General features: G+C 36.9%; 1 protein-coding gene across 5 annotated transcripts in view; it reads left to right on the top strand.

Annotated features, from left to right (window-relative positions):
- SLC9A9 (solute carrier family 9 member A9) overlaps positions 1 to 27,953 on the top strand; it is a 187,400-nt gene that overhangs the window by 107,630 nt on the left and 51,817 nt on the right. For 4 of the 5 annotated variants that reach the window (XM_021395850.1, XM_021395851.1, XM_021395854.1 and 1 more), the window contains exon 12: positions 2,907 to 3,060. In XM_021395850.1, the coding sequence (XP_021251525.1) occupies positions 2,907 to 3,060 (154 nt within the window). Of the gene's footprint in view, positions 1 to 2,906; positions 3,061 to 18,410; positions 18,605 to 27,953 lie in introns of those variants that run through there. The other variant, XM_021395855.1, reaches the window with a different exon arrangement.

Genomic DNA, 27,953 nt, shown 5'->3' with positions numbered 1-27,953 from the left:
AGCCCCGCTGTACACTGATCCATTTAGCCAGGTAACAAGTAGAATACAATGCACCACATTTGAAGCTTCCTCATCAGGAATACTCCACATCAGGGTGCCTCATTTATGCCTATATAATTCCATGTATCTAGAGAGCAGCACAGTAGTTCATTTCTATATCTGTTCAATACTTCTGCTGAAAGCTGCCACTGAAAATGTCAGTTAATGTCAGCTAGATTGCAGTCTGAGATGATGACATATATCCATTAGGAACTGGCTTTCAGACTGCCTGCTCATCTACAATTGTTAGCAGTGTTAGATATATATGTAGATCACCCTGGTAAAGCTAGCAGGTGGCCAACTAGACAAAAGCGTGAAAAACAGCCTGCAATCATTGCTTATCCAGTTTCTAGGGACAATTTTTTCTTTTATTTTTCTTCAGATGAAGTATGGATTTCAAAATATTCTAAAATATATCTTATTCATCAACTTTGTCCTCATTTCTCCCATCAAATTTCATTCTCCAGAGGGCTAGAGGCACAAAAGAGCCAGTAACTGAATATGAGAACTTGCGCACACACATTTACTTCCCAGTACAGTCTAGCAGCTGAACACTGAAAACAGTAGTACTGAAAACGTATGAAAATGTATAAATGTATGAAATGTTAAAATAGTCAAAAAATATTAACTGTTTTCAAATAAAGACTTTTAGTGAAGAGAAATAACTTTTAAACACTTTTTTTTTTTAAAGTAAATTCTTCTGCAAGAAGACCAATAAGGACTGATGGCCTTTTATACTGCCAGCAGCTTCACACTTCACAGATGTGTGGATTTTCCATTTAAATTGCACTTTATAGTTTGTATTTTGTGCTCAGTTACCAGTAGTGTCCTTACTTACTACAGACTGCGTAGTATGATGTCTAGTCTGTGTATGGTGATAAACAGAGAAGATCACCAAAATAGACACATTTCTGATATGAGTAAACAAGACAACAAATCTGAGTTAGGAGGAGCATGCGTATTGCCTACATAAGATCAGCAGAGCTTTTGAAGCAACATTTTGACATAGCATCAGGTTTTAGTAGGTCATGAAGAAAACTGGGCTTCACTCACCATGCCATCACACATGTAGGAGGGAAAACAAAGAATCTGGGATCACATTTTCTTTTCAATCTTACTGTTACTAAATACATGCAGCATTTACTATTTTCTTTACCGAGTTTCACAGCCATGATGACCATGAATATTAATGTCTGAAAAAAAGCAATTAAGATTGGGTGGATGAGCTAGGCTTGGAAGGAAATTATGTAGCATTTTGATATATTACATTTTTCATCTGTTTATCAGAGGCCCCTAGCAACTCATTTTGAAGGGTGGATTCACTTTTACAACGGATTTTTATCAGGAATCATGATTAAAAATTGTTGTAAATCAAAACTAGATTAATCCTTGTATAATTAAGCCAGAGCTTCTCAAATTAAGTTCAACATTAGCTAAACAAGGGGGCCAGCAGCCTCTACTAGCAAGAAAAGGAAATACTTTAATTAGAGCTATTCACCTAGATTAGTACTTCAACCACTGCAAAATGGCTGTTTCAGTGGTGGTGCATTCCTTCCTCCCTTAAAATGAGCTGATGCTTTCTCCCCATGAAGAAAATAGTACACCATAAGCACCACTGGACACATCTTTTACATAAAGCCTACTTGTTGACTTCTGTGTCGTATTTGTGAAAGCAGAAATTTCAAACCTTCTGCCACTGACCCGTGTTCAGCTGGTGTTACTACAGTTTGGTACTTCCTTGCAAAAACAGCTTTGTGTTGTACTCTGCATAAACGGTACATCTTCTAAACCAAATAATGCACATCCTAACTGTACACTCCTAAAAAGCTTTAGAGTTCAACTACAAAAATAGTTGCTTGTTAGCAGTTGATTAAATGACTCCGCATAAACCATCAGCAGGAAATAAAAGGTTTAGTTATTAGGTTTAATCTCTTGCAGAGTACTTTCTGGATTCAGTGTGTATTGTGTACATAGAATAGCTTCGCTCTGTACTCTTACTTTGTACAATTATTTTAGGAAACAATAAATTGAATTTAAACAGATAAATGAAAAGCATTGGAAAATACAGAATGTTGTTTGTATAATGCATCCTGAGGGCTAGAAGCGCTGATAGGCTTTCTTCCCCCCCCCCCCCCCCCTTTTTTTTTTTAATGTGTCACTGTGAGTGCCTATTTAGCAAGCTTTTTGCTACCCACAAGGTTGTTTGTTTTAAACTCACTGTTAGCTGTTCTCACCACATTTCTAAGTTCTTCTGTTTACTCGGTTTCTGTAGGTGTATAATTTTACAACTATTACATTATTTCAACTATTTTCAAGTTCAGTCTACACGTATTCTGCACACCCTATTCAGATACTTATCTTTTAATGAGTATTTACTGTTTTTATATCATATTTTTGACTGTTCTTAGCACAGAAAGATTTTAAAGAAATGAAGCTTTCTACTGCTTCAAGCAAGAAATGGGTGTTGTATTTGGCTACAGATTGTTATGCCAACCCTTTTTCTCACCTTTGCCTCATTTCATGCATAGTTCTACTGAAGTGAATTAAACAATGCAGGGAATAGATTTCTTTTTTAGCACATATAAAGGCCAGATTACTCCTTGATATTAGATTATTCAAGATAAAGAATTCAGTGGATATAAGACAAATGCATGATTACATATGAATATCAGAGTCATTTCACTGCCCACTTTTGCAAAGTTGCTCAGACTTACATTAAACACCACGCTTCCCATTGTCTTCTGTCAAGATATTATAAATGGAATCAGTTGAAAATTCCATCTGCCCTTGGAATTGGGTTTGTGCTGGAAAGAGTAAAATTCTACTTTTCCATCAAATAAATTTTGCCATTCTCATCTGTTTTTCAGGTTTACGTGGTGCAATAACATTTGCATTGGCTATTCGAGACACAGAATCCCAACCCAAACAAATGATGTTCACAACAGCACTGCTTATTGTGTTTTTCACAGTCTGGGTATTTGGTGGAGGCACAACACCAATGCTCACATGGCTTCAGATCAGGTTAGTACTCTTTTTACAATAATAGCCATCAAAATATAATGTAATTGCTATGGTCACTAAATTCCTGCAGCTTTCTGAAACTCGCATTCTTTTTAATAGTTTGCAAGCACAAAGCAAGTATTTGGCTGTTAGAGGTAGGTTCAGACCACAAGGAATAAGTTCTTCCCAATTTGGGAGGGATTTGGACCTTGCTCAGATCCATCCTTATTTCCTAAGAATTTGTTTCATTACTATTCCTTCTAAGTGCTGTGAGTAAATGGTAGCAGTGTCCTCCTCCCTACTGAAGAAATTGCTATGAAGGAAGCTCTTACACTTATCTATAATGTGTATTCTTTATACAAACATCACATATAATACATTTCTGATTTTACTGTAAATATATTGAGAAATCTACCTACATTGATGCATCACTCAGCTGTTGATTTATTGCTTGTTATCTTATATATTTGCTCCTTAACAGTAACATTTCCTCAATAACTTGATAGTCACTTGCAGCGAGAAAGCTGAGAGTGTATTTAATTTCAATACAGTGCCCTGCCCAAGATGCCTTTTGGAAAGCTTACTTTTAACAACAGGAGCCTGATCCTGAGTTCTGGTTACTTCATCATTCATTTAACCCTTCCTGCCATGGTTCATAATGTCACCAAAGACAATCTCTATATGAATTTGGTTTGTATTTCACAATTGCCTATCATTTACTCTACTTATAACATACACTTCCGCTTATTTATAAAATGTCTGTTAATCGGATGCCTGATTAACAAGCTCCTGAATCTTACTGTTGTTATAAAATACCAGCTGAAGATAACTAAGTTGAAGCTTTAATAAAGAGCAGAGATAAAAGCTCGCAGACAAAATAAGGAGTTTATGCACTACATGAAATGCACTGTATGAACATAAAATGCAGGCATCCATACACAGCGAGGGGGCTTTCTATTTCTGTGATGTTCAATTTTCTTCATGATCTCTCTCCTAGGCACTATGATGTCAATTATATCGATTGAGTTTGGATATACACCTCTACTATCAGCCATCTTTCTGATATTTGAAATTTATTCACTGTCAGCAACAGAGTTGCTCTGTATGGCAACAGAGATGTGAGTGAGGAGGAATAATCCCACTAGATCTTTTAGACTCTGTTGCTACAGTAAGAGATTAAGAAATAATTTTGAAAATATAAGGTCCAATTTAAATGTTACCAGTTGTATGGTACAGTAACAAACTTTCTGAGCATAAAGGCACATGCACAGTCCTTGTGTTATCAGCTGGCACTCTGAGAGAATAATTGATTGCACCACATCACTAAATACCACCTTATTTTTTGGTTTAGCTGAGAATTATAGCTTCAGAAAAAAAAAACTTGCCTTCACTTCCTATGTAAAAGGACTATGATGTACTGCTCCTGCCAAACAGCAAATAAACCTGCTCCAGTGTATGAGAATAATATCGCGACACATCAACAGCAATACAAAGATATCCATTTAAGCATGAGTTCACAGTCAAATTGAAGTACTCAGTAAATGTGCCTTCAGAGATGTTGAGTATTATCTGCTAATGCTTTCGGATATATGTCTCCCCTCATTCCTCATATTCTGATTGAAAACAGTAAGCTACATTTTACAGCAAATCTGAAATGAGTGGTTTGGGGATAAAGGATTCTCCAGACAGGCAGAAAAGAAATACAAAGCTGTTAATAAAACATCTCCTGTGAAAGTATTGTTGTGCTAGGTATTAGGTCTTGTTTGTTTACCACCACCTCCTGTGCAAATGTTTGTCAAGGGATTTTCAGATTCTTTGTGCATCTTTTTGTAGCGGCTCTTCAGTGAATAAGGAGGTTTTTAATCCATATTCCAAATAAATACTAAGCAGCATTGAATAGGCACAGTATTAAAAGTTGCTATCAGGCCATTGCCTTTGGTATGTATTTTACAGTCTACCTATATCCGTGTGCCTGGCTGCTCTTGAAATACGCCATGTCTAGTTCACCTAAAGCTTCAGTTCCAGACCTCCAATTTTCTCTAAATACCTTCACTAGAAGCCTAGCATACCAGATTTTTTCAAGATGACCAACACTATATAAATCCCTGTTCTTATTAGAAGCATCTCCTCATTGAATTATCCTATGAAGAACTCCAACAGAGGCAATGAAATTTGTCAAACTATTCTTCTAATATTGAAGCATTACGTTCTCTAATTCTTGTTGGACCCATGTAATGCAATAGAAGCCACGGCAATGACAGGAGAGCAGCAAGGCCCTAGGCTACAAGTGAGGATTTGCTCAAATGCAACAGCCATATGCACAGAAACAAAGGAAAAAGCTGTTTACCTTCAGAAGGCCTCAGGTACACAGGGATCTCCAACAAAATACCCTCATCCCTACCGCCAACCCTTAAATGAGGTCTGGGAGAAGTCCGATCACTCAGGTGATTGCATGCACCTGAGCTCCCCTGGGTTGGCCCTGCCTTCCCACCAGGTGCTCAATCACTGCTTCAAGCCCTGACTCAGCATTTCCACTACAGACCCACATTTTCAGATTTGCTTCCAGAGGTTTCCCAGAGCTCTGCTTATTCTCTTCACTGTTCAGATTTCAGCTTTATAACTATCTTCACCTATTTCTCATTGCTCATCTAGTCAAAACTAAACCTAAAAATCTCAAGGTACACTTTCAAAACTTTCTTTGCGTGGATGGAGACAGAAGATTCATACAATGCTGGCATAAATGAAGCATAGCTTACTGTAATCAAGGATTTCAGAATACAAAATATAGGAATGTGCTAAGTACAAAAAAAAGTCACTAAAAACAATGTAATGGATCTAACAAGGTGAGAATTCGTGTCCTATAAACTGAAAGTTCTCAGACCTAACTGCCTAAAGTGAGTAGATAAGCAAAGGGGCTATCATTGCTGCAGAGACTCTTCTCTGTTTTGTGAAGTTAATGTTGCTGAATGACTACAGGAGTAGAGTGCAAGTAAACTGGGAGAAATACTGTTAACATCATGAAAAAAAAATGTGCTATCTGCAATGATAAGAATGTGCCCCACCATTCAGACTTAAAACTGTGAAGAAAAGGACAAATCTGTTACAGATGTGTAGACATATCTCTATCGATTACGTGAAAACACTGAAGTCAAGAGCTTTCTCAGTTATGCATTTTGTCCTTCTGTCCATTCTTCATAGGCTGAATCACTCAACCAACCCAAATATATAGTCCTTGTAGGAATTTATCCTTATCCATTTTTACTGCAAATTTGCATTGAATAACACTAATAGAATACAACAAATCAGATTAAGAGTTGCACAAAGACCTAATTAGAGGAATTATCACCAACTCATAATATACTGCTGTACTGGCAAAGAAAACTTGCTGAAGTTTTAAGGTTTTTTTCTTCCACTTTCAGAAGTTACAATATAAAACATCAACAGTCTGGATTATTTTGTGGGGTTTTTCATGTGGTATGGCTACAGCACTGCTTTCTAAATTAAAAACATTGTGTATAAGGCTGCATTCAAAACATTTTGAGAATCTGACTTTGCTGTTTATGCTTTTAAATACAGCCAACTATTTGACTGTATCTCATCTGAAACATAGAATTATGACATTATTCAGTGTTAGCGTGTAAAAGTAGGAAGATCAAACCACTGCTAGCTCCTAAATTCCAGCCTATTTCCATATATCACAAATACACTGGCTAGGATAGGAAATGAATGTTCAAGAGACATAAGCAAACAAAAGACATGAGCCAGAAGAGCACAATGCCATGGGAGAGCTGATTTATGTCTTTACAATTAAAATATTTTTTGGATCAGTTATGATTCCAAGAAGTCAAAATTTTGGATCCTTCAGTAGGCAACTCTTTAATCCATAAAGTCTGAGAATCATCTTCTTGATCTACAAAAATGATTTAGGAAAGGCTAATGCAGTCTGCTTTTTTTACCAGAATGTCTCATTAGGGATGCAGGTGAGCAGCAGGGTGAGAAAATGGGCTAAATGCTGTGGCTTGACATCTTGTAACCATGGCAGTGTCTGTCTACCAGAAAAAAAGAAAAAAAACCTGCTTGTTAGAGTAAGGTTCTGTGCTTATCCCAGCCCTTTATCAACTGGTTATAAACTGCTAAAAGAGAGAACTTTCTGACGGAGCAACTGGAGTCACAACATGACATTGGCCAGTATTGTAAGTGCTACTGTTTCAGTAACAGAAATATTCTTTTCATTATTCCAAAACTCTATGGTTGTGTTTCCATGCCTAGAAGCAGCTGTGTTCAAAGAGATGCAGCAGAGAGGCAGTTTACAATGCCACAGTGGTACCACTCCTAGCTGCCAAGTGGGAAGCTTTCATCAGATTTGGTCAGTACTTTAAGCTTCCAGTACTATTCAAAGACAACTTGTCTTTCTGCTTCTCAGCAGAAGCCATCAAATTTAAAACACAATATTGTGGGCAGTGGAAGGAATTCTGCCTTACCTAGAAAGTCAACTGTTGTGGAAAGAAATTTAAAGGCTGAAATGAAAAACATATGGCTAAGCCTTGGGGCTCTTGGACAGGCAGTGCTGAGCAGGACCCCTTTTTAACACAGCGTAAGAATGAAGAAGAATGCACTTTTAGATCTAAGAATTAACAGACTGTTTTAGGCAAAGTGGATGATGCTGCCTAAATCTACTGTGCTGAGGACACACGGCTGGAATCATATATTACTTAACACTGTGCCAGTGACCTAACCATTATCAGAACCTGCTCACTTTCACCTTTAACTTGATAGGAAATTAAGTGAGATTTCTTCCATCGCTATCCAGGCTGGCGTTCTGCATCTTTACCAGATAATGAGGAAGAACCTTTACAAACAGTGACATAGACACAACATGCAATTCTCTGTTTGGTGGGTAAGAAATAGGCAGCACTAGTCTCTGGTATTTGCAGCTTTAAGACTGATGATGTGTCAAACACAGCAAACTCAGGTGGAAGTCACACCAATCTCAGCCTTAAACTCATCTGAAAGCACTGGCACATGCTTGACAACTTCTCACTCCAGTGTTTTAAAAGCCAACTGTACTGAGCCATTTTTATTGCTTGCCAGCTGGTGATTGAGCACCCCCAGCTCTGGTGGCACGCGAGTAATGAGAATCTCTATTCTTCTGACCACATTTGAACTGTCAGAGTGATAAAGTAACTATTTTCTGTAGATTCCTGGACTGTAAAACAAATAATAGTAGTAAGTAAAAGTAGTAAGTAAAGTCCACATTCCACATCAAATTGCAAAGTCCCATACAGTCAATTGGCTTAGAAACCTTAAGTACGTAAAACTTCAAGAGAGCTGAAGTTCCTAAGTTACTTTCAAAAGTTTGATTTCAACTACTTCATGTGATGCTCAGTGGAGCAATGCCTCCTCTCATTTTCCTGGTGTGAGGAACATCGCCTTACAACAGGTCTTCTATATACAGAAGAAAAAGATGAAACTAGATGGTAAACCAAAGTTTATTCCCAATTATTGATACATGAAGAAGTACCAGCTTCTGCTTCATGTTTCTCCTTCTTGCCCTCCACATTGCTTTGGCCAGTCCCTGAAGCACTGCAGAAGCTGCATGCTCTAATGATGGTGCTGGGAACACCTATGGGGTTTCTAATGCTACCTGTTTGGGGATAGCAAGAGAGAGGGCAATATGTGGAAAGGAAAACCAGTGATGTGTCCTGACAGCCAAACCAGGCCAAAGAACTGCAGTCAGCTGAGGTGAGGAGTGATTCTTTAGCCTGATTCAGAAGAGCTCAGCCTGAATATTGTGCTCTGTTGCTGACTTCTACTCTGCTCACAGAGAAGAGCGTGAAAGAGTGCATCTCCTTGCAGCAATTAATCATGAACTAGATTCATGCAGAAGTTTGTTTTCTACTCCTCCTCATTTACTCCTAAATTAAGTGGAAATTTTCCCTCTCAGTAAATGCATTTCAGTTTTCATTTTTAAGTCTCACATAGGCATGCAAAGATTTTCCCTCCTGAAACACAGCTAGTCCTTGAGATACTTGGAAACCAGCAGCCAAGAGCATGTGTTCGTATCTTCAGATGATCCATAATTCAAGAGCTATAAATTATTACGAGTCTTCTTAATTGTTTTGCTTGTACCCTTTGAACACATTTCTCTTTCACCATTTATCAAGAGGAAGGAAGGTCAGTTTATAAAAGGAAGTTTAATTAAATTTTTTCTCTTGGCCTTGGCACATTCTCTCTTCTATAACTGTATTCCTTTGGGTCATATTTCCTCTAGAGTCCTGGAAAACAATTTAGTGAAAGCAAAGGATCTGTTGATTTACTATTGAAAATATAATGTCAGCCTAAGTATCTTCAACTGTAATTTGCTAGTGACCACAATATAGAAAGAAACAGTTAAATTAGAGGCAACATGTTTTCAAGTACTGTCATGTTTGTGTACTTCATACTGCTTATTACATTGTTTTGTTTTTAGAGTACTCACTTTAAAATGAATGCTGTACTTAGTTGGCCAGCTGTCTGTACCTGCATTAAAAGGACAACACTTCAACGAGCATCTTTTATACTGATGATAGATTGAATGGTACTGTCCTAACAAATATGAAAAGCAGATAGATACATGAGAAGACACACTTCTCCCTCCCTAGGCTCTCCTCACTATTAACTTATTGCTGATTTATGTACATTAAAAATTATAAAAATGTTGGGTTTTAGTTAGCTAAATGCATTTCTAACACGAAATTATTGTTAGATGTGATTATTTCCCTTTGCCTGGTTTTCTTTGCCACTGGTTTTGGACCTGTGTGTATGTATACCCTTAGTGTGTATGTAGCATCTACACAAAACAGGGAACGGTCTGGTGTCCCTGTCTAAACGCATGTTAGGGAAATGTATTCTGCTTCAAACACTAACGTGAACAAAGAAAATTCTTCTAGGGGTGCACCCACGCTGAAAGTGTTAATACAGTAGCTGCTTTTATAGAAGCAGCTAGAACAGGATTAGGCTGGTAAATGTTATAAATCAAGAATCAGTATAAAATTAGATATTAAATATATTGAATGTTATTATAAAAAGAAAAAGTGGATTATTTCCTTCCATTTCTACCTGAAAATGAGAAATCATCCAGGGAATGAATCTCAGTAATCTGCTGAAATGCCTATAATTTTTTGCAAAGTACTTTTTTTCTAAGATAAGGTGTGTATATGATCTATCGAAGTTATTCACCATAGCAGTTTGCCTGAGCCATAATAAACGAGGTTTATAAACGTTTCCACTGTAATAGTCCTTGTTAAAAAAATACAAAGAACAAAATACACAGGGCTTAGATTTTCTGGCTCTGACTGTCAAGGCAGTCCAGGGCCACTGGTGAATGGGAAATTTCAGATTGCAACTGTGATCTGTGCACGAGATGTACCTGTCTCCTGCTGCCAGCTCTGTTGATCCCCATTGGTCAGAGGGGTCTAATTTGGGGCAGTCTCCAAAAATAGCAGACTGTTCATTAAATCTCACATTGTATTTCTAGCTCTGCATAGCTACTGAAAACAGAAGAGGAAAGATGAAAGATAAGCTCTTATTGCTAGAAAATTTGTTACAGGAGAGGAGGAAAATTCCATAGCAGTAAGTGTGCCGTTCAGTGTACCAGGAATAAAGGATACGTGAAATATATCTCAAAATCCTAGAATAATTGATTAATATTTCCAGAAAACTAGAAATTATCCTGTAGCTCGGAATATAATCTTCCTAGTAGCGTTTTAGGATTTGTGTCAATTGAAGAATTTATTAGCTTTTAAAATACTGTTGCATTGATATGTCTGAGTAGGCAAAAAAACCCAAGTGTTCTTACTTTTCATACAGTAATGGTGCTCTTCCATTAAAATGTATCTCCCTGTTGCACAAGGTAGCTGTTGTGCAGCAACCAATGTGATAAAACTGTACAGTGTACAAAAATGGAACGAATCAAACCAGCTACAAATACTGCTAAGGAGCTTCTTAATTATCTGGAACTTCAGCAAAAAACTGCTAATTCATTGCTTTATGTCAAAATATGTCAAATTTGGACCTCTAACTATGCCACTAAAATCAAATTACTGCAAGTATAAACCCAGTTGACCTCAAGCATATGCAAAAATTGAGTTTCTCAGAGTAAAAGAGAAAGTAGAGAAAAATAATTTGAGCCTTTAAAAGTTGGAGATAAATATGTGGTAAAGAATCCTGGGTCTAGAAAAAAAGTAATGATCAAATTTTACTGAGATACGTCTTATATCTGTTTTGTAGGTATTGATGAAAATGCCTCTTAATTCTCTCCAATCTTGATCAGATACTGTTGCTTTTTGCAAAATAATTTATCTGGAAACTGACTGCAATTTCTTTTTTAAAGAACAAGCATGTGATGGTTTCAGCTGGTTTTCCAGGGCAAATTAGTGACATAACAGAACTCTGTGACTTCACCTTGGCAGTGAACACTGTGCACTGTTTTCTCCATAGAGGCTGGCTGCTGCTTAGGATTACAACTTTGTAGCTTCTCCATGAAGATGCTTTATTACATAGGTCACTCCAAAAGTAAAGGCTCCTATTAATTTCCTTGGAAACTACAACAGATACAAAGGGCGCAATAACATTATTGGATAGAGAAAATTCTCAGCTAGAAAACACTGTTTTTCAACGTAGTCACAACCATTAGTTATGTATTTTTGCCAGCGGTGAACAAGAGCTTGCATGCCCTGCTTGTCAAAATCTGCACCAGTGGAGACCCACCATTGCCACTGCTGAAACACACCACCCACTGCCTCCCTGTGCTCACATCCACTGTTTGGCCTCCATAAATATTCAGTAGAATGTTAATGGATGCAATTTTTTCCACATGGAGGAATTCAGTGACACACTTTTACATCATACATGCTTCCATGTCAGACACCATTCTGTCAGACTGCCCCTCTGCTGCCGTTGGTCACACAGCAACAACATGTAATGGAATATTGGTGAGAAAATTCAGCCTCTGCTGCCATACCACCAACATCCTCCCCTGATGTCATGGGCCAGCATAATAAAATAGGAGGCATTACTTTCAGAGCAGCCCTTGTAGTCACATAAACAGCGCAAGACAGGAGCAAACCTCAACTGCCACAAAACATTCCACCTGAAATTTTTAACTTTGTTCTTTTTATTAAATGCAGGTAGAAGAAAAGCTCTGGCACCTTTGATAGCAAGTCTAGCAATTTTGTGCAGATTAGTTGAATGCAATAGGTAAATTAAAGCAGATATTTAATAACCTAGGCTCTGTATAGCAATATGGGCTTTTAGTGTTTAGTAAACAGCTAATTACACTAGAATACAGGCTTTTTAAACTGAATTATCAGTGCAGAAACAGCCTGACACTGATTTGCTAGTCAGTACATCTCGGAGATTTAAATGAGAAAATTACCTCTTAGCTTAGCAAGAAAGTAATTGACTTCAATGTATTTAAAAATACATTATCAGTTTCTGCTTTTTCTTTTACTTCTTCAAAGAGATATACCGTTTTGTCATATACTGGCAAATCATAGAATCATAGAATTAGCTAGGTTGGAAAAGACCTACAAGATCATCTAGTCCAACCATCCACCTACCACCAATAACCCCACTAAAGCATGTCTCTCAGCGCTACATCTAAATGTTTCTTGAACATCTAAACGTTTCTTGAACATCTAAATGTTTCTTGAATATATAATATATAAATATATATTATATACATATATAATAAATGGTATTTAAGAAGATGTGTGCTGTTTAAGAAAAAAAAAAACTGAAATTGCAATCTTGAAAACTCTTACTTTGGTGAAGTAGACAAGGTGACCTTGAAACTTCCCAGTGGCCTTGGCTATTCACTTATTGCATTAAGTCTAGTCAGGAATCACAGTACAGACTCTGTTCAAATCTGAGTCTTGCTCAGTGCCTGAGCTTTTCTCATCTCCTCCCAGAGGGATTCCTATAAACGTTGTATCAGCCACTGTTTTCACTTTAGACAAAGCGAAGAAGGTAAAGAGTGCCTGCTCTCCCCTCTTGCCTGCTTCATCTCATCATCCAGCAGTATGGCCTCCATGTGTCAAGTTGGATTTCCATGCGTTTCTGCCACCTTTCTGGAGGTGGCAGAAAACCTCTAGCCCAAACTTCACCATGTTGCAGGCTGCTCCCTACATATATGCATATGCATTCATGAGATGAGGAAAGCAGAAAATAATTTTAATTTACTGAACCAGAAAATGAGATAAAATTACTGTGTAGACTAGTGGTTATTGTATTCACTAAGGAGATTCCATCTCCTGTGCAAGTAAGTATTTCTGTTTTACGTAAAATGAGTCATCAGCTAAAGTACAGTAATCTTCTGGGGAGGAAAGATCACAAAACAGGTCCCTCTTCTTCTAGTAACCTATTCAGTAGCCTACAAGATAATGACTGCTCATATGCTTTCTGACCTGGTGACCGATACATGCAATTTGAATTCACTTAAGATCAAGTTTTCAGAAAAAGACCAAAGATCAGGACGTTATCCTCCTGAAATTAGTGGGACTGTATTATCCAATAAATCAGACTGCCCTTTATTGGGCTGAGGACCTCATGTTTTGGGTGACTAACTCCCATTTTAAATGAGCACCTCTTAGGCTCCCAAGTGCTATGTTCCTTTTGAAACTGATGCTGAGACATGGTTTTACATTTCAATTTCTCTGGAAGTATTAAGAAAACCCCTCAGTCCATAAATAAGTTGCCAAAAGTGCTTCAGCAGCTATGTATTCATTTACTACATGATGGTCTTTAAGGTCGCTTCCAAACTAAATCATTCTATGACTTCACATCTCCAAAAATCATATTTTAATGCTTACAGATTGATAACTAATAAAACCATCCATTCATCCAACTTGATTCTAAAAGCCTGAAGCCTAAATCCTTCCTTCCTTACACTCAGTACAATACTGGAAAAACATTGTACTGAACCCAGCACCAGAGCATGTCTTTGCATTGCCATATCGCTTTCAAATCTAAATCATAATGGCTGTGTGTCATTTTGCTATCACTTACATTGAAAATCTGAATTACAAACATGTGGCCGGTTCTCCAATTTATGTTAAGCAAATGTCACAGCTTTCAATCCAATTTATTACAGATACCTCAGCTTGCATAATGCTTAAATAAAAGAAGAATGCATGTTCCCAGAAATGAAGAGTAAAACATTTAAAATGAAAAATTAGTCTTTTAGTTTCCCAGTGTATTTTGCCTTTCTGGATTTGTAGTTTAGATAGTAAGCTCCTGGGTTGTTTTGTACAAAACTCTCAGTCATACTAAGCTAAACAGACTGTCAGCATTCATCCTAAGAAATAACTACACAAAATCCATTTCAAAAAGTTTAATTTATTGATGATTTTGTCAGTAAGTCCTCTCTAGACAAGAGGAAAGTTTTCTTTTATAGGACTTTTTAAAAAATTAAGCAGCTTTCATGGTTTAAAAAGCAGCTTTCACAAATATACTCTCCCTGGATCCCAGTGTTACATCCCAAATATTCAATAAATCCTTTTGACTTAAGAAGTACTGTCTTACAATATTTACTGACTCATTAGGAAGCAGGGTATGTGGAATTTTAAGCAACAGACTTGCCTTTCAGCTATTAAGTTTTCTTGCTCTCTTCACTAAGGTATGAACCTGAAGCCAGTGTCAAAGTATCACGTATTTATGAATACATTGACAGAATTAACATATGCCTGAAGTCACTAGCCATAGAGAATTACTTACAGCCCCAAGGAAGCTGAATGTCAGTGGATAAAAGAAGGACAGATCCTCAGCTGGTGCACACTGTCAGCATAACTTTCATTTGTTTTCTTGGACTGTAGGCAGAAGTACAATATTCTTTGGGGATCCCTGATTGAGACAGTCTCTTACTTTGTACTTTCTCACTTTGACTCTTTTTAGAGTCTTAATCTAAGTCTAAAGAGTCAATAACTCTTTGCAAGCTATTGCTTTCATCGTCATCACTGTTTGAATTCTGCTGTGGTTCATAGCTGCAACATGCAAGTTATTCTTTTACAAGATAAAAACACAATGGGAATGAAGTAGAGTCTCTGTCTTAACTGTAATGCAGCAAACACCTTGCACAGAAGGAAAAGTCAAATTGCTTACAGTACACACCCTGTCCCTTCCTTCCAGCACTCCCCTTTCACCATGTGTACCTTAAAGAGCAGCCAACCTCAAAGTGCTTCAGACTTTATACTCAAGCTACGTATGGTTACAAGTCCAGGAAAATAAATAAATAAATAAATAAACTGCTTTGAAGAGCATCTCCAAATGTTCTTGTAAAAAGATAAAGATTTTACTTAATTAAAAATAGAATTGGTCACTACTCTGTCGCAGGTTATACATACTATTTAACAACGACATCATGAAAATGTATAGGTATCATTTGAATTTCAGCAACATAAGAGCACAACACCTGGGCCTCTGAGTCATTCATGTCTACTTAAGGTCCTCTTCCCTTCAGATAAGTGAATTTCTTAAATATGCATAGCTTGACAATAACGTGAGAGAGCTAAGTTCAAGAGTCAAAAAAATAATGCCTAATATTTGTATTTAGGTATTTTCTGATCTCTAGAAAGGGACTTGACATACTACGAAATAAGGACAGTATCTATAGTTTTGGATAAGTACAACAGCTAAGGTAAAAGCAGCTCTGTTATTGTTGTACAAGTAAAACTGTCCTGCAAACAAAAAAGAACATTTTATCACAGCTGTATACTACTCCATGATCACCATGTGATAAGCAAAATTTGCACTGCTATGGATATCTTGTCCAATTTTATTAACAGCACTTAAAAATATTTTTCTCCTCTGGAAGCTGTGGTGCAAAGTGTCAGAGAATTTGTCTATGAGCATGAACATCTATACGCACCTATATTAATGATAATAGCTTTTGCACTATCTGACATTGTAAACAGTGTTACTGCAGATCAGAATCTATTTTATGGTTTTCTATGAATGATCTGGATATTGTTTGAAACAGCCTCAGGAGAAATGAAGGTAATGCCTGAAAATGGTAAACATAGCCAAGTTTCTGAAGGTAGGATTATATTGCAAATGCAAACCTAAAGTCATCTAAAATCTACACTAAACTGACCAGTGCAATCATCAGACCAAGATTATATTGGAATGAAACAATTAACGCATTAGAAACAACATGGAATGAGATAAATACTAGTTCATGAAGGGGAGCGTGCTTCTCCAGCACTTGCATAGAGCCGCTCTGTCAAAAAGATGTTTGAAGTTTAATGGGCATGCACTATATCAGGAGCATATAATTAATGTAGAATTTTTGTTAGAATTAGTGGAGTAAAAAAACTACAAGTAAGGAAAATGTCTCTTTTTGAGGGATTTTGCTGCTCTGTTGTTGAGAAACAAACCGTGGTAAAAGAAGTGAAAAATTAAATTTTCCATTAAGCAGCACTTATGAACGTTGTCTTCAGAAATGACACTACTGTTTATCTGGCTGTACTTAGAGCAGCATTAAAGAATGTTTCAACACCAATGAGTAGGGATGTTTCTCTGACATTAACACTGAAATGGTATTAATTGTTGTCAGATAAAAAATTATGCAATACTCTTCCATTCTAGCACACAGGATTTTACTTGGTTTGGCACTTTTCCCTAAGTTTTTCTTTCATAAAGTTTGACCTATCCTTTAAAATATAAAGAGGTGAAAGTCCCAAACTGGCAGAATTTAATGTGTGCAATTGATCTTTTATACAAAACTGTGCATTTTTTAGTTTCATAATTATTCTTGTCTGTGTATATGACTAACTGAGCACTCACTTCCCTACAGTATTTATTCCTCGACCAGGAAGCATGCAGAAACCCTATCAGTGCTTACTCAGATTACCAACTGCAGGGTAAAGGCTATTGTGCATACGTGGTTAAAACCACATCAGGTTTTCAGAATCATCATGTTGATTGACCTTTTGATAAAGGAATTGTTCAGTGTACCTTTGACGCTATGTTCTCATATACCGTTTATTTTTTACAGTAATGAGTACAAGTCCTTAGTATCATTTCCTGCTCATCTGAGCATTTCAGACAGCATTTGGGATGCACATTTGAAGCTGGGAAATTAGTATGAACTTGAACAATGCAGCTGATTTCAAATCTGCTTGTGAAAAGAGCTATCTAAATGTAAAGATCAGTGACATTGATAGCCTTTGTGCAAGGCAACTTGTCAGCAGCTTTCAGAAGCCAAGCCAATCTCATTTACGCAGTAATTGTTGATTATAGCATACATTTAGCTCGGCCAGCTTTGTTCCTCATTGACAATGGCTATGCAAAATCTGTTCATAGTACCAGCTATGTGTGATAGATCTCCAATGCCAGTGAGAAAGATGAAGTGCACGGTATGTGTCTCCCCACACTGAGTCCAGGGAACTTATAGTTGATCATCTCATTGTTTAGACAAATGCCTCAGGAGCACTTAATGTTTTACTTTCGCTTAATCACATTTATAGTAATGTAATGCATCTACAATGGCCTGGGCTTCTCTCCAAAGTTTTTCTGTTTATGTTCAAGTGAAATAAAGGAACAGACACCTAAAGTGATTCAGAGAACAAACATTTTACTGCTCTAAAAATCATTGACATAATTCACTGGAGAGAACTGTTATTTCTCAGCCAAGAATTAACTAGCCTCCTCTGTAGGAAACTGTGAAAATACATCTGAGTAGTTTTTTTTCCTCATAGAAATCTTTTGTAAAATTTCCTAGCTGTCAATACTTGTTAGTAGTCTAAATAAGAAGCCAAAAAAATGGCCTAATTCCTGAGGATTTGGGTGGGATTTTTTTTGTGGGGTTTTTTGGGTTTTTTTTTTTTTTGACGATGAGCAAAAATGATGGTTCTTGTAAAGCAGTAGTGTTTCTGTCTTTTTGTATCAACTGAAAATGCATTTTAAATAATGTTCCAAGTTGTTTTGTTTTTAAATAGATAGTTTGAGAATTGTGTACAGGGTATGTGATCTACAGACTTGCTCACAGCATGAGGACAGGTACAGTAATGCTGAGTTTCTTAAAGCATGTGGAGGCTGATCAATACTGTGCTTTGTGCACTGCCTCTTATAAAAGGATGGTACAGAAATGTGCTTCTAAGTCTGTACCTCACCATTTTGTAGCATCTTAATTTTAAAATAAAACTGCATCTAGCATCACTAGAGTCTTGTCTCCACATGAACTAGACCTTGTCTCCACGTGATCACTTTTCCTTCACACATTTAGGCTGATATCAGGCCACCAGGTGGTAATAAAAATACAAGATAATTTGGCTTAAGGTGAGGAAAATAAACATACAGATTTTTTAAATTTTTTTCCTTTTTTTTTTTTACAGTAGTTACAAGATAAAGAGTTTGGATGTGAGGAATCACAGTCAACTCACGACAGCCTTACCACCGTGTGCTGTGACCCAGTAATATTTTAAAAGCTGGGCTTTGTTGAGATTTACTTGGTTAGCAGTCCGAAGAACTACCTCAGTACCACCCCCAGTGCAGTGCCAAATCCTTTCCTTTCTCCCAGGTCTGTGCTACCACATTGTGTCAAGAAATCTTATTCTCTCATCTGAGACATAAAACTCAGGTAAAATTAAATTGCAAAATGCAGTCTCAATGAGAAAGTAGTAGTTGCACTGTATTTGCCAGCTACTATAATGTATTTTCTTGAGGTTTTAGATACTTATCCATGTTATATTATTTTTCATATATTATTTTTTTCAGTGTCTCTAAACATAATGTAGTGTTCCTGAGTGATGGGACTTTGGAATTGCAGTGTCTGCATCTCAGTTGAATCTGAAAAGATTTTTTCAAATTTAGGCCAACCCCCCCTTTTTTTTTAAATAACTTCATATCATAATTTAGTATTAAAGTTTCTACTAACTTATACACAGATTAAAATGCTTAAAAAGGGGGGAATGGCATGCTCATCTTCCTCTATAGATCTCATTTTGACATAAAGAAGCTGCATGAAATGATCGTTTGCTTTCACTGAGAAAACAGCAATACCAAGAAGCGCCACTCACCAGTTAGTCTGCTACTGAGTGATGCCTGTACAATGCTAAGTGGAATATTAAAATGACCACCACATTCCCAAGTAGATCGGGAATGCTGACAGATGGCAAAAAATGCCAAGGAAAGGCTCTTTGAGCACAGTCTGTGCTAATCTGGCTTTCCTTGTTTGGAAGTCAGTGATACCAGGGACATTGCCTTGAATGTGAGGAGTTGGGCTCACGCTGAGCACCTTACGAAACAACCGTCAAACTGTAATTCAAGTCTCTACAAAAACCACAGGAGACATTTTAGAAAAAGAAAGGGTGAAGTAAAACTACTCTTTCTGGGGACAGTGGCCAACACGCAAGCGCGCTACATACAGTTCAGTCCACACTAAAGATGGGGGAACAGAATGAGGTTTTGCCAAGCTGACAGAGGGATATGAACTTCTTCAGGTTCCTAGATTGCATCTGGAAGGTTTGTTTTCCAGATAGAAATATAAAAAGGAGTAAAGAATGTAGAGCTTTCCAGATACTGTAAAACAAAGTTTATTAATCTGAAGTTTATTAATCTAAATTTAGACTGCTACCTATAACATCTTATGAAGGTTTTTTTCTCCCCTCTAAAGCAAGTGTAGAAAAATAAAACATAAGTTTTTACTTGGCAAAATAAGACTATAAATGGAAAAATGGAAAGTGATAGCTCTGCCACATACTGAAATGCAATGAAAGGTGCAGGAAAACATGACAATAAGCATATACAAATAAGAAAGCCAAAAAGAAAACAAAACTACAAAAAAACCCACAATGTAAAAATGGAGAGAATTTTACAAAAAAGACATCAGTACAAAAAAGTCTCCTTTTATTTACAGAATATTTTATTCTGCAGTAAATAAGTAATATATAAGTATCTTAATATAATATATATATTTATTATATATAATATAAATTCATATTAATGAAGTATATTAATATACTTATAAGTATATTAATAAGTGCAAAAAGAAGAGCCTAGCGTTGTCATAAAGCATTTTGTTCTTCAGTAATTTATAATCTATTGTATTTTCAGCTGAAGCACTTTTACTGAGACACAAGTACAGAAGGAACTTAGCAGAATTGAATCCAAAGAGTATTTTCAGGGAGACACTTTCATGAATAAAAATGAAGTCTTCAACTGGCTTCCAGCAATTTTGAAGCATGAATATAACAAACCAGAGGAATTGCCCCTTCATACCTCAAAGATTTAAGTCCAACTTCAGTGTTACACGGTTTATGGCATCTTGTAAAACAGTGAACTTACCAGTTAGTAAGTTCTGGTTAGCTAGCTGCAGGTCATATGTCATTATAGCATGTTCAGTGTGCAGAGTGTGTTTGGCATTCTGATTTGACATGGAATTCAATGTAATTCATGCAGCTGCTGTGTCTGTGGAGATAAACATTTCCCATGTCAGCTAAGATTTGGTAATCTGTGGTGTAACAAGCTGCCTATACATTACAGCGTAATGAATCGTGTAACATCTCTTAATTTAGACTGAGAATCTACTGCAATGATCTGAAAACAAGCTCCATCTCTTATGCTGTCAGCACACAACTAAGTTCATTTTGGTCGCTGCCAAGCTTCGTGCTCTTTTTTTTCCAGTTCTATTCACATGCACTGATAATACTACAAATGATGATTTCCAGAAATTCCACAGAATTTAAAGTGATGCTCATTTATATCAGCTTTGGCTGGTACTTTTAAGCAGGAGGCTTGATTCCTCACTGCAAGTATCTCCACATAGAACAATGACATTCATAACCTATTTTACGTGCCAGAAGCTTTATAGAGACATAAATCACTGCTTCTCAGATTGTCATGATTATAAGACATCCAGTATTGCATTCTGCCACGCAGACGTACCTTACATACGTCCCTCCGGTGATAGCAAGATAAAGAAGGATTAATGGAATAGCGAATCAGATACCTGATGTTTGAAGATCCAGTTTATCATTCTGGTTACTATCTGCCTAAGTACATAATGTAAATGGAAATGTAAGCCAATATCTATTTTTACATTTTAGAATTTTACTTCACACAGCTGCACAGCTGTAGGGAAGTGATTTGTAAAATTTTAAACAGTGGTATTATCCACACTTAACTCTTATTCACATGATTTTACAGGTTTTTAATCATATTCTTTGTTCTATGATGTATATATGACAGAAAGCATTAGCCACATGACAAACAGCTGTCATAACCATTCAGAAAGTATCCTTTACCTGATAATCTACTTTAATATTTCTCAGCATGAAATTATACTGCTTGGTTGTTTCTGCTGTGAGACACAAGCAATTATTCTTGCCTTGAACTTCAGCTAAAGTATATTCATTTATTAATAAAATCAGCTTGATCTGACCATTGATGATCTATACTCTTGCAGTAATTCCAGAAGGAGTTTATGTCACTCAAAATATTGTACTATAATTTTGAGGGCACCAGCCCCCAACAGCAGCAATGCAGTAACCTATAAGAAAAAGCACATTTTAGGTGTCATTTTGTTAGGCATACACATCACAGTTACTGCCATCTGGACTAGAATCATGGCCTGAGTAGTCATTATTTACTCTGAAGTGTTTTTCTTTTTTTTTAATTTCAATTGTTATGATTTATTAGAGTCGGTGAAACAATCTTTTCTGGATTTTGTTCATGTTTCTAGTATTTTACAGCTAATAATTTGTACTGAATGCAATATGCTGATGATGGATAGCCACAAGCTTCAGATTTATTCATGCAAAAATATTCAAGACTCCTGTTGCAAATTCAGTTTAATGGCCAGCTTTGAAAATTGGGTTATAAATCACTTATTCAAAAAGCCTTTCCTGATATGTACAGGTTTTGAGATAGAAGCTGAAGCTTATACGGACTGTTTTAGTTGCACCAAGACAGCTAGGGGAAGACTGAGACAAGTGCACTGAGAAGGTCACTTCTTCCAAGGAAACTTTTGACAGTTTGGGAAATATGCCACTATTGCTATTATTTTACAGCAACACTTCTAAGGCTCTGAACAAAACCACAGCTCTGCTGAGCTAGAACTTGTACAAACACAGAATATATTTGAAGAGTGTGCACTTACAACCTAAATACACAAGACAGATGAGCAATGGCATAGAGCAAGTAATATTATCTCCATTTTATAATAAGAGATCTGACACAGAAAGAAATACCAGACTTCACTTCTTGAATTCTGTTCTTTTTCCTACTGAAGAAGTAGTAAATGAGAATTAGCAAATTCTGACCGTTATCTGACAGTTCTATAATATCATGTGCCATCAGGTACACATTCACCATCATGCACTTAGAGAAGGGACAAGTCTCTTACATTAGGAGACATTTCTCTTGAAAATTTTCCCAAGCCTAGTGTTTTGTTCATTGTATCCTTTACTGCATCATTTAATGCAGTTTTTAAGTGTATTATTTAATACACAAATTAATAAAACTGTTTCCTGGGGCTTCATCAATGCCTGAACACGGTTTGATGCAGCAGAACAGCCTCAGCATGATGGTGGGCAGTGCCACCATCTGTATCATTCTCAGGCCAGTATTTATGGCACCTCTAGGAGATGTGGTGTGGAACCACCTCATGTTGAGGTTATTGATGGAAGCCAGCCTTGCAGGACACTCTAATGCATTACCATAAAATTAAAAGGGCCTAGAATGAAATACTTGCTATTGCGTTTTCAAATTAAAATAGTCCTGGTTTCTTCCTCTGGTGTGCAGTTGACTTGTGTGAGTTTATGGTAGGTGCAAACCGGACCAGCTGGGACTTCAAACATAATTCAGCTTGCATGAACCAGGCACTGGGCTTCATTCTGCAAACACATAAAGCCTAGACAGGACCCAAAATAATATTTCTGAATTTATAATTCAAATTTGAGAGAAATATCTCTATTTAGAGATTTCTTGTCAGCTAAAGTGAGGGAAGGCTGAGAATCTTACTTGTAGGTATAGAAACCAAAAGCTACCCAAATTCTGCTCTACTTTCTCAGATCCTTACAAAAACACAATTTTAAGTTTTTTCTGTGGCTTCATTGTAGAAAGCAGAGATCTAATCCTAGAGCATTGGCTTTATGGTAATTTGAATGCAGGAATGAAGTTTGCTGTGACAGAATAGTAATTTTCTACTCAGTATTCCTATAGATTAGTTTTGCGTTTCTTACTAGTGGTTCCCCTGACAAATTGGGATTTATCTTTCCATCCATCTTCATTGCAAACCACATCATAAAAGATGTTATTGACTGCTTTGTATTCAGCAACAAAATCCTCTTCTTATAATCAAATGCATTCTGACTGTTGATAAAAAAAGTGATGCAGTTGATAGCACACGGGGATTTAAATACTGAAAACTGCAAAGGGTACTTCTGCAGGCCAGTGCACAGTTCCTAGCAACGCCTTGGCCTAATTGCTAGAAACTGGCTGCAGTCACAAGCTTCAATGCCAGATTTTGAATATAGAAACTTTGAACAATGTCTACATCCGGGTTCTGATACAGCAATTATAGAAAGGCAGAAAGAACAACATAGACCAGCTTTCAGGATTTTGAATTCCTCAGCATCGAAGACATTACTAAAGCCCACTGAAATACATACAGTAGTGAAACTGCACTCAGTGCAGATTTGATTAAAAAGTCTTCATTGCATTTCTTTCTATGTGAATAAAGTCTTCATTAAAATCTAAATTCTCCTTGTAACGTGCACATTTCAGCAAAAATCATTCTTAAAATATTCTAATAAATTCTAAAAGGAAAGCTTATACAAAAATGAAAAAGCATACTAATAGATACTTCAAAATCTAAAAGAAATATAATTTTTAACCTAACTCTGTACAATCTGATTCATGGAGCAGAAAAAAAAAAAAAGGTGTTTCATTGTGATTGGCAGTGACTGGAATAAATGAAAATGTAATCTGAATTAGACAAATTGTCATGTTATTTGTTGACATTACACCTCAAAACCAGAAAGCGTTTAACAAATACATGAAAGAGCAGGTACCAACACAGAAGGAAGTATTCGCTGGGAAAAGGAAACTGTCCTACAGCTGCCTTCAACCAGTCCTGCTGGCCTCCCACTTTATCTCAGGTTACCCAAGAATAAGCTAGCGCTGAGAAATTTGTTCAGTAAAATGCTATATTTCATATTCTCAAAACAAAGGAATAAATCACTTTACACCATCACAAAACCAGACTGCTTTATGGGTTTACAGCTGAAGTAATCTCAGCTGGTTCTAGGGCTAAAGAAGTCCATGCCTGAACAGAGAGGATGGGAAGAGATTTCTGCAGTGGGCTAAAGGGGAGGGAAAGCAGAGCTTGTGGAGGTTGTTTAAAGTTACCAGTGGAAAAACAGAATAATCTTCAGTTGTGTTTCTCTCAGTGCACCGCAGATTGCCTCTGGCACCACCCTGCACCGAACCACAACTCTTGACATGACGTTCCTTATTTGAATAGGTAGGCCTATTTCACAGAAGTGTGCACCTGTGATCTGCAATCACTCCAATCACATTTAATATCTTCCACCCCGATGTAGTATTAAGTACTGAAATAATCTGCCAAGTACCCTTTCTATTAAGTGCTATAAAAAGAAGATTTTCGTATTATACTTCTGTTTCATTCTATTCTAAAGAGTCAAATCATGGTAAACAATGATTCTTGTACAAGAAATCATCTTCCGTAACATTTTAACTGAAAGTGGGGAAAAAAGTAAAGATCACTGTGGTACAAATGTTTTAATCAGAAAAGCCAGATTTGTACCACAGAAAATACCATCTAGCCTATATTCAATCCAAATAAATTGGTTTAGATGTCATCCTAAATGTTTAACATATAGAATAAGAAGGTGCAAAACCAGAAAGTTAGAAATCAAACCATACAACGTTTAGAAGAGTCAAGAAGAAATGAACAAGGAATACAGAAAAACCAGAAAGTGGGACAGAAGGTTGGAAAAGGGATAATGCAAGCCGTGAAACGTGGTTACAGGAGAAAAGGGACAAAATTGACAGTAAGGAAGGACAACTAAAATAATACTAAATGTGGAAAATACATTTCTGACTTCTCACAGAAATGGAAAATTGTGAATGTTAAAAGGGGAATGATGCTTATCCCAATATTAACAGAAAAGTATTTCTTAGAGGTCTTCTTAGTAATTGATTATGAAATTTAAGTTTGCAGATTCTAGATGTTGTAGTTCTACAGAGGTCGAGGATAGAAACCTGAAGCATGTAACGGCTTAATTTCAGTTGTCTTGGCTGTCTCACGTAATTTACTATGCTGTGCTTTTTTTCAATATTTGCCATTTAAAAATAGCATTCTAGTTCACATCAAGTTCATCAGAGTTAATTACAGCAGACCATGATTTTCAATGGTAGATGCCTGATGTGAGGCTTCCAAGCCTATGTTTGGGTATGAAATAATCAGTTTCAGAGCTGACTGAACTGAGTCTGCTTTGTACACACTATTTTTTTATTTTAACCTTTTAAGAAACTCTACAATAAAATGCAAAGAATGACCTTTTTTTTTGTTTTTTTTTTCCTCAAGTGACTTTGTTTCAATGGGTAAGATAATGCTATCCACACTGATTTCCAATAGTGAGACTCTCCTTGACAAGAAAAGATTTCATGTGAATATCTTCATATGTGCCATATTATTATAATCTATTGTCTACGGGACAGTCAATGCGGAAGTGCTAGCTATCTCTATAGCCATAAGGACTCAACATTATATACAAACATACAGAGAAGCTCTAGCATACCATGGGAAAAAAATATCTACAAAACTCTTTAAGCCTAGATTTTTTCTGTGCCAGTGGATTCCTGTTGTTCCTGATTACTTAACCGTCCTATTACTGAGACAGTCCAGCAGGCAGAAACTGGTTCCTGTTGATCCCACTGCCTAGTCTTTTTCACATTCTCTTTTACCGTTCTTTTAGTCTCGGGTGAAATGTTTCCTGTTGTCTTTGCTCATTCTGTAATAAACGCATCACAACTCCAGCACACACAATCAGTCAGAACTGGCAGTTTCTCAACTCCAGTAAACTCAGAACTGCACGAAGGCTAAATTACTTCTGTCCCAGGGGACTGATTCTTTGAGGTCAAGTCAAGCTCATTAAGGAGAACAGAGTGTGGGGAAGTTTGTGCTGGAGCATTTCAGCTATAACTATCATGGATAAATGCTTTGAATTCTCTGTATTATTTCCTTTATATAATTTCTAGAACTATGTTGTCCCTTAACTGTTGTATTACCAGTGTTTTTCCGTGTCAGCCAAGTGACATTGTCATTGAACACGTCCAGTAAATAAATACAATCTGAAAAACAGGGTATAAAATTGGATTTAGGAGACTTGGATTCTCTGATTCTGACCCACTTTATGAGCCTGAGATGATCACACCTCCACCTGCACCACTGTTTCCTGCTGTAGCAACATCCCTACCCTACTGCAGTTAAGCCATCCACTGCAGCAGAGGACTGTCTCACACTACCGAGTTTTACAATGTTGAACACAGATGAAGCCCCAGACACCACAGTTCTGTATGTGACAATAACAAAGTCAGTGTCAGACTGATGGTTAAACCTCCATGTATGTTCCTTTTCTTTTCCCCTATAAATGTTTCCATTTTAATGAAATGAAAAATACCTGGCTTGCTTTACTCCAAATTAATGAATAGGTTAGTACAGTCAGAAGATTCTTCCAACAGTTCAAGGAACAGGACGTGAAGAAGGAAAATATATAACTATTCAGTCTGCTTCCTTGTTGAGTCAGCACCAGGATCATTATTTTTAATAAAAAGATTAAAGTGCTCAGATTCACTGAAACTCAAACGCTGAGATAGAAACAAATCTTTTTTCACTCTTGCATCCAGTGTTTACACATAAAAAGTGCCTACTCTTGATGTAGTTCCTGTCCTTGTCTCTAGCTGAAGAGTGTATGCATAATATTTACAGAAAAGAATGCTGAGTATGTTGTTAATATTAAATATGATTTTTAAATTTATTTTTCTGAAAACAAAAATATACTCGAGGAGTAAGACCATCAGAAAAATAGTACAGTGGCCTTAGATGAACGTCTGGTGTAAGAATACATTTTCTTTGCATCAGTAAATTCTGCATTGTCTGAGTGGCCCTGGTGCTGTGTGGGAGCTTGTGAGGCACTCAGGGGCTGTTGTCTGCTGGATGTAGATTTCAGGTTCCAGTGATAAGAAGGCTTGTTATTAGTCACCCCTCACTGCTCTCTTTCCTTTCTTGGTGTGAACATCATCAGAAGCTTTCCTTCATCATTCAACTCACAATACCTTCCAGATGCAATTTCTCTTCCACTCTCAGCATCAGCCATACTCAAAATCTGTCAGTTCTTCCATGTCACAGAATCATAAAATCATAGAATGGCTCAAGTTGGAAGGGACCTCAAGGGTCACGAATTTCCAACCCCCCTGCCACAGGCAGGGCCACCGACCTCCATATCTAATACTAGATACTACCACTACTACTATGTCACTTTTCTCATACAATTTTTTTTTCTGTCCATATTACTAAAGTGCCACCCAGGTTCTCATCATCTTGCTTATCACCCACTGCAATCTCCTTTGCTCCCTTATGGTTTGTTGGCCAAGCAAAGCACTTTCCAGATGCTACAAGCCATGCACAGTCAAGGAACTCCATAGTCCGGCAGTCTTCTTCTCCATTTACCTCTTAAACTCTAGTTCCTCCTCAGGTGACTTAACTGTCATTTATAAGGCATGTGTCAAAGCTGCAGTGAAGATTTAACCTTAGTGTCTCATGTTCATAAAAACTTACTAAGAACTGTCCTGATTTGAAAAGTGATCTCAATGTTTTGTCAGTTCTTCTCTGCTTTTTTCACGTGATAGGC

Source organism: Numida meleagris, chromosome 4 (genome assembly GCF_002078875.1).
Source record: "Numida meleagris isolate 19003 breed g44 Domestic line chromosome 4, NumMel1.0, whole genome shotgun sequence".
NCBI classification, from domain to species: Eukaryota; Metazoa; Chordata; class Aves; order Galliformes; family Numididae; genus Numida; species Numida meleagris.
The sequence above is the reverse complement of the archived record's forward strand: the minus strand, read 5'-3'. Positions and strand labels throughout refer to the sequence as shown.